The 15261-nt window shown below is 29.4% G+C and overlaps 1 protein-coding gene across 1 annotated transcript; it reads left to right on the top strand.

The window, feature by feature from the left end:
• The first annotated feature begins 3118 nt into the window (after positions 1–3118).
• Positions 3119–5039, top strand: LOC112784649 (cationic peroxidase 2-like). The gene is made up of 3 exons (XM_025827939.3): positions 3119–3776; positions 4006–4168; positions 4388–5039. The coding sequence occupies exons 1-3, from the start codon at positions 3378–3380 to the stop codon at positions 4801–4803; spliced, it is 978 nt and encodes a 325-aa protein (XP_025683724.1). The 5' UTR covers positions 3119–3377; the 3' UTR covers positions 4804–5039.
• Positions 5040–15261: the final 10222 nt, after the last annotated feature.

Genomic DNA, 15261 nt, shown 5'->3' with positions numbered 1-15261 from the left:
TTTATTTTCTTATCATGCATATTTTCTACTTCTATTTTATATTTCTTAAACATTTCAAAAGCTTCATCTTTATTTCTAAGCAAATACACCTAAGTAAATCTAGAACAATCATCAATGAAAGTTATAAAGTATCTTTTTCCTCCTCTAGTAATATTGCCATTTAGCTCACAAATATCACTATGAATCAATTCTAATAAATGTGTATTTCTTTCAACCTTAGGAAAAGGTTTCTTAGTAATTTTGGATTGTATGCAAATATCACATTTCTTATTAAAATCCTTGTTACTAAGATCAATATAGTTATTCTTTTGCATATATTCAATTGATTTGTAATTTAAGTGTGCTAATCTACTATGCCATAAATCACAAGAATCAACAACATACAAGTAAACATTCACTTTATTAATACTAAGTTTAAACATGCCTTCAGTACAATATCCTTTTCCTATGAATACATCATTCTTAAGTAAGATCACTTTATCGGATTTCATTACAACTTTGAATCCTTTCTTACACAAGAGACTAACATAAACTAAATTTTTTCTCAAATCTGGAACATGAAGTACATTTATTAAACTTAATTTCTTTCCAGATGTAAAATTTAATTCCACACTTCCTTGACCACAAACTTTGGCTGAGTTGTCATTACCCATCAAGACTTCTCTATTGTTCACTTCTTCATATGTTTTGAATTGGTTGCGATCATTGCAAACATGAACAGTAGCCCCAGAATCTAACCACCACTCAAGTGATTTTCCTTGTGTTGCTATGTTGACTTCTGTAACCATGCCAATATGCATGTTTTGTACTTTTTCTACAACCATAGCAATTAGATCCTTTTCTTCCACTAAGTTGGTCTTTGGTGCTTCCCTTTTCAGAAGTCTACATTCTTTGATATAGTGTCCTTTCTTGTGACAATGATAACACTCTCTTTGTCTCTTCTTATCTTGCTTTGAATCTTTAGAGAACTTTCTTTTCTTCTTATTGGTGTTGTTTTCACCAATATGATTCACTTTAGAACTTTGAGAAAGATACACAGCATCACGTTTTCGAGTTTCCTCCTCTATACGTATATGCCTTAGTAATTTCTCAATTGTAAAGTTCTCACCAAGATGTAAAAGTTTCTTCCTATAACCATTCCAAGATGAAGGCAATTTTGAAATAATTGCTCCAACTTGTAATGATTCAGGGATCACCACTTGTAGATCACGAAGTCTACTTACAAGGATTTGTAATTCATGAATTTGATCCATGACAGGCATAGTATCATTCATAATAAACTTATCTGTTCCTTGTCGTTCGGTATTGTACTTTTCTTCCAAAGATTTCCAAATCTCTAATGGTGATTGAATTGACATGTAGAGATCATAGAGTCGGTCGGATAAAGTATTGAGAATATGATCTCGACATGCAAAAGTATCTTCATCACGTTTCTTTTTCAATTGAACAATCTTTTCTTTCTCTTCCGGTGTGAAATTTTCAGCGGCATCGGCAATTGGTGTAGTCTTTGGGTCAATCACATATGCAAGATTGAGAACTGAAAGAAGAAACATCATCTTGTCTTTCTAACGGTTGAAGTTCGTTCCATCAAAGCGATCTAATTTGACAAACTCTTGATTCATGACCTTGAACGTAGTGTTTTGATCTTGTGCCATCTTCAAAAAATATCTCTCTAAAATTGTTGGGTATATGAGTATGAGAAGATGACAAAATCTTATATTTGTGTAGTGGTTTCAAGGCACGATTAGATCGCTTTCTTTAGAGAGATATTTGTCCCCACACTTAGTTGCTATATGGTTAATGACAATACTCTCCCAGGATACAATGAAACCTAAGAATTTCTTAATTAGCAATAGTAAGAAATTCTCAACTCTCTTGAACAAAGAAAATCTCTTAATGGTTGAGTAATTTGTACACTTAGTACTTCCTTTCTAAAATAGTGGACAAGGACTTATTTATACATATTACACATAGCAATTATGATTAGTTACGTATACAAATGGTTATATATTTTCTATTGCCAATAGATACAATGTTTTGAACATATATAACTCTTAAAGAGTTGTGTCCCTTTAGCCAATAGACACAATATTTTGAACACACACAATCCTTAAAGGTTGTGTCCTTTCAACCAAATGATACTAAACAGTTAGTAATCGTTTATTATTAATATTAATAATAATATCAATAATATTAATAATATTAATTAATCAAATTTGTAAATACCCTTCATATAAAAGGAAAAAAATAATATTTGGTTATTAATAATATTTTTTTTTCGGTTTTTTTCTTGGTCATATGGTATGACTACTTATTACTCTTCATAATAATAATAATAATAATAATAATAATAATAATAATAATAATAATAATAAAAGATGCTAGCTAACCATATTTTTTACTTGTTTTTGCAATATTTGAACTAACACTAATTAATTTTTTGTACTATCAATCTCTTGATATTTTTCTTAGTAATATAATTAGATGGACATTGCCATAAAAATTTTATATATAATTATTTTTATGTAAAAATATTTTTTTTAGATAATAAATTATAAATTTAATTTTAATATGTTATAAAAGTATTATCTTTTTAAAGTGTAGCTAAATAAATAAATTATATTTTTAACATAAATATTTTTATAAAAAAATATTTTTAGTATTTTTATTTAAATATATTTATGTATAAATATATGTATTATTTAATTTTTTAATATATATTTTATATTAATTAATTAATTTTAGTAGTTAATTTTAATATACGCATAGTTTAATAAATATGGATAAGTGAAAATTATTGGCCCTAGCTAGGTCGTGCACACTCTAATACAAAAAAGTGAAGAAAATCTTATATTTTTCTATCAAAATATTTTTTTAAATTATAAAATTCGTATTTTTTAGAAGATAAAAGAATAATTAAAAAAAGTTTTTGCGGATGTGGATAACATTATTAGCGTGCGCAATTTGGAAGTAGAAGAGGAATCCGTTGACTGTTGACAAAATGCAGTGAGCATGAGTAAGTCTCCACTCTCCAATGGCTCTCACGCGTTGCGATTTCCAAAACAATGCAAGACAGCTCATCACTCATCACGTTCCATCCTCGCACGTTCCCTTCATTCACTACTTGCTTAATCATATCCATCAGCCGGCTTTGCTTACTCTCTAATCTCTATTATTATTTTATCATCACCTTCTCTCATCTTTATTATTAATTACCTTCTTCCAATTCCTAATCAGCCCTATAAATACCTTCACTACCTTATTACTATTATCATCGTCCCATTCCCATGCATACGTGTTATTAGCTTAGCATCCTCATTCATATACATATAATAAAGTCAATAATAATTATTACTTGAACTTAATTAATTACCAAAATGGACGGTGTTTTCATCAACAAAAGATTCATTATGATTGCCTTATTGTGTATTGTTTCTACCACGGTGCATGGCCAAGGTACCCGTGTAGGGTTCTATGCGACTACATGTCCAAAAGCTGAGTCCATTATCAAGTCCACGGTTCAATCCCATCTTAACTCCGACCCTACTCTAGCTGCTGGCTTACTCAGAATGCACTTCCATGATTGCTTTGTCCAAGGTTGCGATGCTTCTGTCCTCGTTACCGGCTCTGCCACCGAGAAAACAGCATTTGCAAACCTCGAACTTAGAGGATTTGAGGTCATTGACGACGCAAAGACACAACTCGAAGCTGCATGCCCCGGTGTTGTGTCTTGCGCCGATATTCTTGCCCTTGCTGCTCGCGACTCTGTCGTCCTGGTATATATACACAACAATAATAAAATTTTAAAGTAAAGATAAAAGCTTACGTACAGTTATCTTTATATGAAGTTGATAGTTGAAAGTTATTAGATGATAATTTAATCAAACATGTTAAATTATTTAATAATTTTTAGCTATCAACTTCACAATAAAAATAACTATACCGTGAGTTTTTACATGTTTTAAAACGAACAAGTAATAATATTGAGAGTATTTTTGTTTGCAGAGCGGTGGATTGAGTTGGCAAGTGCCTACAGGACGTAAAGATGGTCATGTGTCACAAGCTTCGGATGTTAACAACTTGCCTGCACCTACGGACTCTGTTGATGTTCAAAAACAGAAGTTTGCAGCAAAGGGCCTCAACACACAAGACCTCGTTACCCTTGTTGGTAATCATACTAAGATTATATTATATTTGTCAGAGATATAACTTCCTTTATTAGTTTAAATTTTTTAACTTTTGAAAGAAATCATTTTGTGAGATATATAGTATTTGTTACAGAATAATTTTTATTGATTTAAAACAAATAAAAAATTTCGATGCAAATTTAACAGAAATTTAAAAAACACGTTTGTACAATGAAAAAGTTTGATGAGTATGTGGACAGGAGGACATACGATAGGTACCGCAGCATGCCAATTCTTCAGCAACAGATTGTACAACTTCACCGGAAATGGCCCTGATCCTTCCATTGACCCTTCATTTGTTCCGCAACTACAAGCACTCTGCCCTCAAAACAGTGGCGGTAGCAACCGTGTTCCCTTAGATACCGGAAGCCAACTGAAATTTGATACTTCTTACTATGCTAATTTGAAGAATGGACGTGGAATTCTTGAGTCAGATGAGGAACTATGGAATGATGCTTCCACAAAAATGTTTGTGCAGAGATACTTAGGCCTAAGAGGGGTGCTTGACTTGTCTTTCAGCGTTGAGTTTGGAAAGTCTATGGTTAAGATGGGCAACATTGGAGTCAAGACTGGTGCTGATGGTGAAATTCGCAAGATTTGTTCTGCTTTTAACTAACTACTTCAATCAAATAAATGTGTAGCTTAATAGAGTGTGTTTTCATTTGCAAATCATCAAAGTCTATGTATAATATCTTTTTATTTTTTTAAAGAAAAAAAAAAGAAAGTTTTTGGTGGTCATTGATCAGATGATCAAATATTTCTCGTGTGATTTGTTTAGAATATTATTACACATTATTATTATATATGCTATGTTTTAATTTGCACATGTAAATGATTAGAAAAATTATATGATGAGATGAATCTACATATACGGAACCAAATGATATGAATATTTACTATTAAATATTAAGTATTCAGTTAATAACGCCTAAAATTTCATTTTCAAAATATTTATTCTTTTTGGTTTTTTTGTTCGTCGGTAGCTCTGATGGTTCATGGATATATATCATGGATTGTTCCGGGGATAAACGTAAATGGTTCAATTATTTTAAATAACTTTAAGTAATAATATATATAGACTTAAGCATCGAAAATGACTTAACAATATAGTATATCTTACCTTGTCTCATTTAAAACGATAATGATAATGTTAGGCTGATAAAAAAAAGTTTAAATTTATTTTATTTAATTTTATTAATTATATTAATAATTAATAATAATAAATAAGATAAATTTAAATTATTTTGATTAATTTTTTTATTTTTTAAATATTATCAGATTTAAAACAATTTAGTAAAAATTAAGAAGTAATTTTATAATAATAAAAATATTTAATAACTAAATAAAATTAATAAAAATATATAATTTAAATTTATTTTATTTAATATTTAATATTATTAAAATTAATATATATTAAATAAGATAAATTTATTTTTTTTTTATCACTCTAATATTACATATGATAGTTATCCAATGCCTTGCAGGTTACAGCTAGCCCTTTAATTAATTTATTGATGAGTTTATGAATTGCTGATGTAGATCAGAATTTTGATCTGCAATGATTCAATAGGCCTAATTCCCGGCCAGTTGTTAATATATAGTAGTTACATAAATAATGATATAAGTCTTTTCAAATGAAAACAAAAATCTACAGGGTGGGCGTAGGTGTTTAATATAATCAAATCATAACTTAGAAAATCTACCAAATAATCATCATCATGGGAGTAGTTTTGCATTATTGAGTCTTTTTCCTTTGTCACTTATTTTGTATACAGTAATAAGTTTAATGAGAAGTGACAATAATAACAGATAATAAATAGTGACGACAACGACCCACCATTATTTCCCAAATTCATAAAACTTCTAAAACTTGAATTTGAATTTCACTTCGTTTATTCTGATCATATATATGAAGTAGACATATAGCTAGAGCGAGGTTAATATTAGGGAACCAATTAGAGGGTAATCAATTAGAATTAATTAGTTGAAAAACAAAAAATTTATTATAAAAAAAATAACTTTTTACTATTTTAATTTTTTAAATTTTAAAATTAAAAATATAAAAAATTGATTTGAATTGGCTTATGTTATATTTGATTTTCTAGACTTTTTCAATTAATATATGTTTATGGTAGTATAACGATAGATAATAAAAAATTAGTACAAATAATTTAAAATTATCTATTTAATATTTATTAATTATCGTTAGTATAATTATATAATTTTAGATATAATAAATATAATAAAAATACTATTTGTATATCAAAATTAACCACTAAAATCATCCACCAATGTATTTGTGTATAAATACATGTGTGATTTAATTTATTTGTGTATAAATACATGTGTGATTTAATTTATTTTCAACGTGTATTTATATTTCAACCTGTATTTTATACTAGTGACTGACTTTGGTAGCTGATTTTGGTGTACACGTAACATAATTTTAAATATGGTCACAATTCACATACATACATCATCAACAATATTAATTCACTGCATGCATGCATGCAGGCTACTTATTGTAGTGAACTTTCAAGTACATATACTAATTAACTAACCATAATTAATATATAAAATATACGACTCATTAATTACATAATAAATTAATTAACAGCAGAGAATTTCTTGAGAATGTCACCGTCAGAACCGGTCTTAACAGCATTGCTGCTCATCTTAACCATGGAGTTATTGGCAAAATTCACACAGAAAGGAGGAGGCGAGCCAAGTATCTCCGAACGAAACCGTTGGTTGAAGGGTCAGTCCAAAGAAGCTGATCGGAGCGAAGGATTCCATGGCCTCTGAATTGGCTTCCAGTGTCCAAAGTAACTCTCTTCTTGGGTTGATTCTGAGGGCAGATTGTGGCAGATATGGAAGAAAGAAAGGGTCAAAATTGCTGTATATTCTGTCCGCAAAGAATTCGCATGCTGTGTCCACCACCCACCTACATGTTGATGTTTATATATAATAATCACACACTACAAAAAATAAGGGGTTTAGCCACACACAAAATCGTGGCTAAACTCTAAGATAACTGTAGCAATCATATATTGGCCACGAAATAATATTTGTGGCTAATCGGGGGTTGCATTTTTAATTTGCCACAATTATAGCGTTATTAGCTACAGTTTTAAACATCGTGGAGACCTTCAGAGAGCCACAGTTTATATATCATTGTCGACGTATAATGCCGTGGCTAAATAAGAATAATCAAATCGAAAAATATAATTCTACCATACTTCATCCGTAGCTAATTTGTGCAGGCCGGGTTTTTCAGCCACAATTTTTTTTTGTGGCTAACGTTGGGTTATTTTCACATACAATTCGTGGCTAATTTGTACTAATTTGCTCTAATTGAACAATTTTATTAAATTAAAATTATATTTATATATATAACATTAATAACAAAAATCAAACTTTTTAAATATATAATATCTAACATTTTTTCATATAATAATACAAGTCTAAACTTATATATAATAAGAAATAAGAAAAATTTTAACATAAATAAAATAAATTCTAATCCTTCTAAAATAAATATATTTAAAATTTCAACTATTACTTATTAAATACACCAATTAAATGTCTGGCATATCACTGGATAAACTAGGGACTTTATCACTGTATTTTGATAACAAAAATTTGTACAGAGCTGCCAACTGAATTTTGGTTTCTTCATATCCATAGCTTTTTCTCTAAAGTTTCAACCAGCTTCTCTAAATTTATCACACGTCCTACATTTTCAACACCAAAAACCTTTTCATTTTACAGCGTTGCTCTACGGGCCATTACACCCAGAAACCGTACCAATAAATTTGCGTCATTATCTTGACTTTGTCCATGCCCATCAAGTTTCATAATGTCTTTTTCATCATTTTTCAAATGCCAAACTTGAATTGTCGTCCTTTTGCCAATTGTGATTTCTCCCATAGAAGTGTCTACGACTGAATACAAAGTTGAATAAAAGAAACAAATCAAATATTAGAACTAAAAAAATCACGTAAAAAAATTGAAATTTTATATACCTTTGACATTCACAACTAAAGGGTCATTATAATCTTTTTTGGTAGGTATAGTTGAGACTTATTTCGTCCAAATCTTCTTCATTGTTGTTGATATTCTGTGGTTATCGTAGTTCTGCTAAAAGAGCCTCTCCTGAATTATTACGTTTTTGCTTCACGAAAAAATCTGCAAAAAAAAAAAAAAAAACCCAACAAATAACACTAAAATTAAGAAAGAAAAAAAATTATGTATTTTTTTTTGGTGACTAAACAAGGAAAGAAACAAAGCAAAAACTATTCTAAATCCGAGCGGATGATTCGTTGGAGATCAACACTAGGCTCAGACCAAATAACATGATTAGAGTTACTCTTGGCACCATATTTAGCCATCCAATCCGCAGCTCTATTTGCTTCTCGGGACACCCATTCAACGTGAACAAGCCAAGGACGAGATAAAAGCTCCTGAATCTTGTGAACCAAATCTGTTACTTCAGATGGATACCCACTTGTAAGCTCATGCATGATGGGCAGAATGTCAAGGCAATCTGTTTCACATATAATATCCCTCAAACCGCAATCCCAAGCTAAAACCAGCCCCCTCCAAGCAGCAAATAATTCACATCTGATTATAGACCAAGGGGGAATGCTTCCAGAGCAGCCCGAGATCCAATCTCCCTTAGAATCTCTAATAATACACCCAAATCCCGCTAAATTTGAATCCATATACAAGCTTGCATCACAATTAACTTTAAAACTATTGCCTACCGGTGGTTCCCAACACAGGCAATTTCGGAGAGACCTAAAGGCATTGCTTCGATTCCTGTAAACCTGTAAGTCCTTGGCGGTAATTCTGGCCAAGGCAACAACCTTATGGTCTGTCCAAGGGTTGTCAGTGTTGAATATGTCATTGCACCTATGTCTCCATACCCACCAAAGCCCTGCACCAAAGGACGCCTCATTGTTAGCCAAGGCCTTCCGAAACCACTCTTCAAGAGCAGTACCAGCCGTCGAGTCCAGGATACTAGGATCCAACATATACCAGATTGCCTTTGATCGTTCACAGTCTCTAAGGCAATGCTCCATAGTCTCCTGCGCCTTGTTACATCTCTTACACATATCTGAAGAAGCTAAATGCCGCTTGAATCGAAAGGTCTCAGTTGGTAGAGCATCATGTAAGCTAAGCCACATAGTAAATTTGAACTTCTCTGGAATGTTTGTGTTCCACAACCAGTTCCAATTACTGTTGGCATTCCAATTTAATGTTTTCTTTAATAACCATCTGTAACCCTCCCTTGCACTATACTTTTTTGTTGCTGCAGGCCACCACTCCCACTGTGGCTCCAACTCAGTCAAACTAGGATATCTCAGACCATAAATAAACTGCTTAATCTCATGCGGAATAGGCGTGGTAAGACTATCAACCTCCCAAGACACCCCTTTCCACAAGTCAGCCACCATGAAATCTGATTCAGAAATATGTACATAAGGAACAAGGTTGCAAAGCTTACCAAAAGGAGTCCACTCATCATACCAAACTGATTTGTGGACATCTCCAATATTCCAATGAAGCCCTTCCTTGAGATGCTCATAGGCACTAACAATGTTCTTCCAGGTAGCCGATGAAGAATTTCTACTGTTTCCGTTCATACCAGATTGATTCCTGAGATATTTATGCTTCAGAACCTGCACCCATAACTTCTCACTATTATTTAGACAATCCCATACCAACTTTCCCAGAAGCGCCATGTTAGCACAGGAAGTATCCCTAATACCCAATCCTCCTGCCTTTTTAGGAGTTATGGCGACCTCCCACCTGACCAGAGGCAGTCCTTTTCCAGTCGCTTGGCCTTTCCACAAGAATTGTCTCATCAAGGAATCAATTTTATTACATGCATACTTCGGGAGAAGAGAAATTTGCATTTCATAAACTGGGATAGAGGCCATAACCGATTTAACAAGACAAAGCCTCCCTGCCTTATTCAGTAGGCGTCCTTTCCAACTGGAGAGCTTTCTCGAAATTTTTTCAATAATCTCCTGAGCCGTCTTCCTGGAAGCTCTGGCATGACCGATGTTAATTCCCAGGTATTTACCCAAATCATTGCAGAACCGGATGTTAGAGACCCCTGAGAGAACCTCTTTTCTCCTCTCCGACACCCTCTTGGAACACTGGGCCTTTGACTTATGAAGATTTACCTTTAAACCTGACGCTCTAGAAAACAAGTCCAAACAATGCATGACCTCTATTACTTGAGCTTTTGATGCCTTACAGAAAAGCAAAAGATCATCTGCAAACATCAAATGAGAGAGTCGTGGTCCATTCCTAGAAACCGCAACTGGGTTCCACAAACCTTGGGAAACTCTATGAGAGATAAAATTATGTATTTTGAGTTTAGAGGATACCCTTTCATATGATAGGGTTCATATAGTGTGGTTAAAGAAAGTTTCTTTCAGGTGCTGCAGAAAAAATAGGAGTTAAAAGACAACGTGAATGAAAAAAATAGGAGTTAAAAAATAACGTGAATAATGGGAAGTTATATTGGAATTTGTCCGTAATTATTTTAACTTTCTGCCAAAAACTACCTCAAAAGTTAAGCGCACATTAACATTTCAGCTTGGTCATTATTGTTTAGATCGTCTTTTAATTTTCTTTAATCTTGAGAATATTTCTTTCTATTCTACTGTTTATTATCTACTAAATATATTTTAAATTATTTTATTTTTAATACAATAGTTATTTATTTATTTTTTAATGGTCAAATATAATTAAAAATTTAAATTTAAATTTAAATTTTAAGTCTGTAATGTTTTTATCTTTAATTTTTATTATAACAATAAATAATCAAAAAAATACTTTAATAAATATATGACTCTCACAATCTCTCATTTCATGCCGTTGATAGTTGATGATTCAAACAATGCACTATTATTTAATTATTTACCTATTATACACAAAACAATATAATAAGAGTTATACCTTAAGTAAGTTTTGCAAATATTTTTATCTGAAAAATTTAATGTTTAATAAATTTTAATTACTAAATTAGTTACTAAAATTTTATTATATTAGACAAATTAATTATCACATAAAATTGTTATAAGAAATTTTACAAATTAATTTTTTTGTTACTTAATAAAATTACAAATTTTTATATAAGTGACTCATAAATTAATTAGTATTAATTTTTTTATAACTAAAAATAATTATAAAATAATTAATTAATGTAATATATCAATTAAATAATAGTATAAATAAAAAATTTAATTCATAATTTCACAAAATAATTTTTAAAAAGATAATTATGTATATAATAAGAGTACAGTACATACAAAAATATATAGTGAGTACTAAACCATGTAAATAAAGACTAAATTTTTTTTAACATATCCTTTTTTTTAATTCAAAAAATGATAAAATAATTTATTTTAATAAAAACTAACTTTTTTATACTTAAAAATTATTGAACTTTTTATTATCTATTCAAATTATATTATTTTAGCTAAATAAATTTTATCTTTATAATTAACTCAAATATTAGAATATTATTTTTATTTTTATAATTTTTTATTTTATTTAAATTTTTTTTTATATTTTAGATTTAATTTTATAAATATGTGTTAATGTCAGAATATTTAAAATAATGATACTATACATTAATAAAGTTATTTAAAAAATTAATTTATCCAAGACAAGATAGTTATAACATGTTAATGTAAGCAGGAAGTACAGCTACGAAAATTATTGTTTGTGGCAAAAAGTTAAATTTTAGCCACTGTGACAATGTTTCGTGATAAATAGAAGACACGCTCATTTATTTTTATCACAATTTAGTATTCGTAGTTAAATTTTGGTGGCTAAACCCCGTTTTTGTGGTAGTGACAGTCGGCTTCATATATATAAAGTTATTAACAACATTATTTTTTTTAAACAAAAAAATGGAATAAATATAATTAATCATGTGAGTACAATAATACAAATACATATAATTTTATAAATTATTAATTTAAATTATATCTATTTAAATTTTAAATTATAAACTAATATAAATTTTATAATTTAAAATTTTAATTATTTAAATAAAATTAAATTGATTAAAAAATAAAAATATACTAATATAATTCAAATTGTATTAAAACGTAAACAAGTTTGCTGAGTTCATAAACAAATTTTACGTAAATAAATAAGTTTAGTCAATATAATAAGTGCATGTTTGGGCGCCATTATTTTGTTAAAAAAAGATCTTTTTTCAATGAAAAATATCTTTTTTTATTTTTTAATGTGTTTGACAAATTTCTAGTAGTAAAAGTAAAAGCACTAGTAAAATAAAAAAAAAATATTTTTTGAGAAGCTGTAATTTACATCTTTTTTTAAAAGATATTTTTTCCTTAAAAAAAAAGATATTTTTCATGTAATAAATAAACAAAAAAGTACTTTTATATTGTTATACCCAAACATAATTGATTGATAAAAAGACCTTTTTACATGAGATATCCAAACATAAAATTACTTTTACTTCTCTATAAGATCTTTTAAAAAAAGATAACTCGAAAAAAGATCTTTTCTTAGAAGCTCACCCAAACAAGCCCTAAGTGAATTTTGTGCAAACTTTATGAAAACACAATAAAAAAAATTAAATTCTAAAAAATAACATGATTTTTTTTTGAAAATTAAATTTTTTTATATTTTATAATAGAAATAAAAAATCTTATTAACATTGAGCTGGTCTAATATACTAGATAATTTTATTTTTTTAATGATTTTTAATTATAATTTTGGTTAAAAAATTATGCAGTAAACAATTAACTATAATTTCTCAATTTAAATTAGTCAATTTGTTTTTAAAATAAAATACGGTAAAAAATCTAACATTATAGCTATATCAATTGATTTTTTTAATTAAATCATTTGTATAAAATAAGCCGATTTTTTTAAACCAAATGGTAATACGTGTCATCCATCCAAAAACAACTTCACATGAAGTCGACTACAGGTGAATTTCCACCTTAATTTTTATCAAATTTACTGAAAATGTAAAATTTACATAATTATATTTATCGTTATTGATATCAGAATATATAATTAAATATTAAAAAACCAATTTTATATAATTTAAAATTTTGAATTGATTGTTAACAATTTGAATAATTAATTTAATTCGTCTCTAATTATTTAAGTAATTAAATTAAGCAGCGATGATCTACTAATATATCAAAAAAATAAAAATTATTTATATTAATTATTTAAACAGTTAAAAATGTAATAGAAATTTTTTCTTGGAGTGGAGGCTATCAATGAGAATTGAAGCAACTTAACTGCTAGATTAAGATTTGACCTAACATCGAACTTAACCGTTGATCTAACTATCAACTCAGCTTCAGAAAATGATGTCAATTGTCAGGTAGAAGTAGAACCCTACACTCGTGCCTTGCGCCTGCACTGTCTTAGGCTCTTGGCAACACATAAAAGTATAAGACGGATAGAGCCATCAGAAGAACCACAAACCCCGAGACGGAAGCTTTTATTCCATAAATAATTACAAGTCTCCATTTTATAAGAAATTAATTATATATTATTACGCCAATTGAAATGCAAGTTTTAATTTGTAGAATAATACAATATGCATGGGAAAGTAAAATACATATCTGAGAGATTAATTAACGTATTGGTGCAAGTATTTATAGGGGTATGCATATCTTTTCAGAAAAAGTTATGCTTATAAATTTATTTAACTAAGTCTAATTAAATTAAAATGATGCATCTTAGATATGAGTATGACCTTTTATTTCAATTAAAACGAAATCGTAAATAACTAAATTTTGTACGTACACGTTTTGCATCCTCTTTTTTTTTTTTTCCTTTTTTTTCCTTTTTTTTCTCTTTTTTTTTTTATCTATCTTTAAAAAAATAAGAATAAGAAGAGAAAAAACAAAACAAGAATTAAAAAAAATAAGAGCAACAAAAAAAAATTAAATAAGTTCTTGTTAAAAAATGATCGTATAAATTCATAATCTTAAAAATTTTTAATTAAAAAGTTTTTATCTTACGATTAAAAAATTTTGAGTTAAAATTAAAAAAATTAATGCTATTTTTTTACTTTATATTTTTTTCAAACAATAACTTTGACTTCTTTTTTTTTTTTTATAATTTTTCTTATTTTACATTGTTGGTTGGTGAACATTAATTTGTTAGTAAATTAGCTTCAATGATAAGATATGTTAAGAGATTGCCACCTTGGTACAATTAGTTAAAGTTTTGCTATTTATCACAAAAAGACTTTCGCAAAAGAAAAGCACAAAAATCTCAAAAAATCTTCTTACTATGAACAGTAAAAATATTACAAAAAATTTGTACTCTCAGTGTATGCAGCATATTAAGTACAAAAATACTTTAAAGAGCCAAAAAGAGATGCAAACACTAACCTTTGGAAAGAAGAAGATAGAGAGGCGACTACGACAACAGAAGAGAGCCTGAGAATTTTTGGAAACGAGAAAAAATAGCGAAGGAGCGAAACAGTTTTCAGAAAGCAAACGAAAGAAAAGAAAAAAAAGAAGAGGGAAAGACATTTATAATACACTAGGGGTATAACAGTAAAACAACGCAATCATTAAAAGAGCGCGTCGTTATCAATGTAATTGCCCTCCGCGTGTAAATGCAAAACCCAAACGGACGCGATGGTTGACAAGACGGGACGATTTATAATTCAAAATCACGTCGATTTCTGACTTAGCCAGAAAATGTCAACCCCGGTGTCTCCGAGCTCCATCAATACTCGAATCTAACTCGTAACTGAGAGATCGGACTCGAGCAGGGGCACTGTTAATATCCTGATCCAATACAATGGTCAGGCCCAATTAAGCCACAAATGTCCAATCCAAAGGGTTGGCCTTCACTAAACCATCCGACCTTTTCATGAGGTCGGATTCGACATGAGCTGGCAAGTGACACTTATTCAAATAAGTAAATGCCTCCTAGAATCTCTCATCCACTTCTAGAAGAGAGATCCCAACAACCCTAAGATAAAGGGACGGTTATCCACCATCAGAAGTAGAACTACTTCAACGATGGTTATTGGTCT

The sequence above is a fragment of the Arachis hypogaea genome, chromosome 20 (assembly GCF_003086295.3).
Source record: "Arachis hypogaea cultivar Tifrunner chromosome 20, arahy.Tifrunner.gnm2.J5K5, whole genome shotgun sequence".
Lineage (NCBI taxonomy): Eukaryota > Viridiplantae > Streptophyta > Magnoliopsida > Fabales > Fabaceae > Arachis > Arachis hypogaea.
Note: the sequence above shows the minus strand (reverse complement) of the source record. Positions and strands in the feature narration are given on the sequence as shown.

Excerpts from the sequence above, each read along its gene's own strand:
- LOC112784649 (XM_025827939.3), top strand. The coding sequence starts at position 3,378 with ATGGACGGTGTTTTCATCAACAAAAGATTCATTATGATTGCCTTATTG. Across the intron at positions 3,777-4,005 it reads CTCGCGACTCTGTCGTCCTG|AGCGGTGGATTGAGTTGGCA; the intron begins GTATATATACAC and ends TTTTGTTTGCAG. Across the intron at positions 4,169-4,387 it reads AGACCTCGTTACCCTTGTTG|GAGGACATACGATAGGTACC; the intron begins GTAATCATACTA and ends GTATGTGGACAG.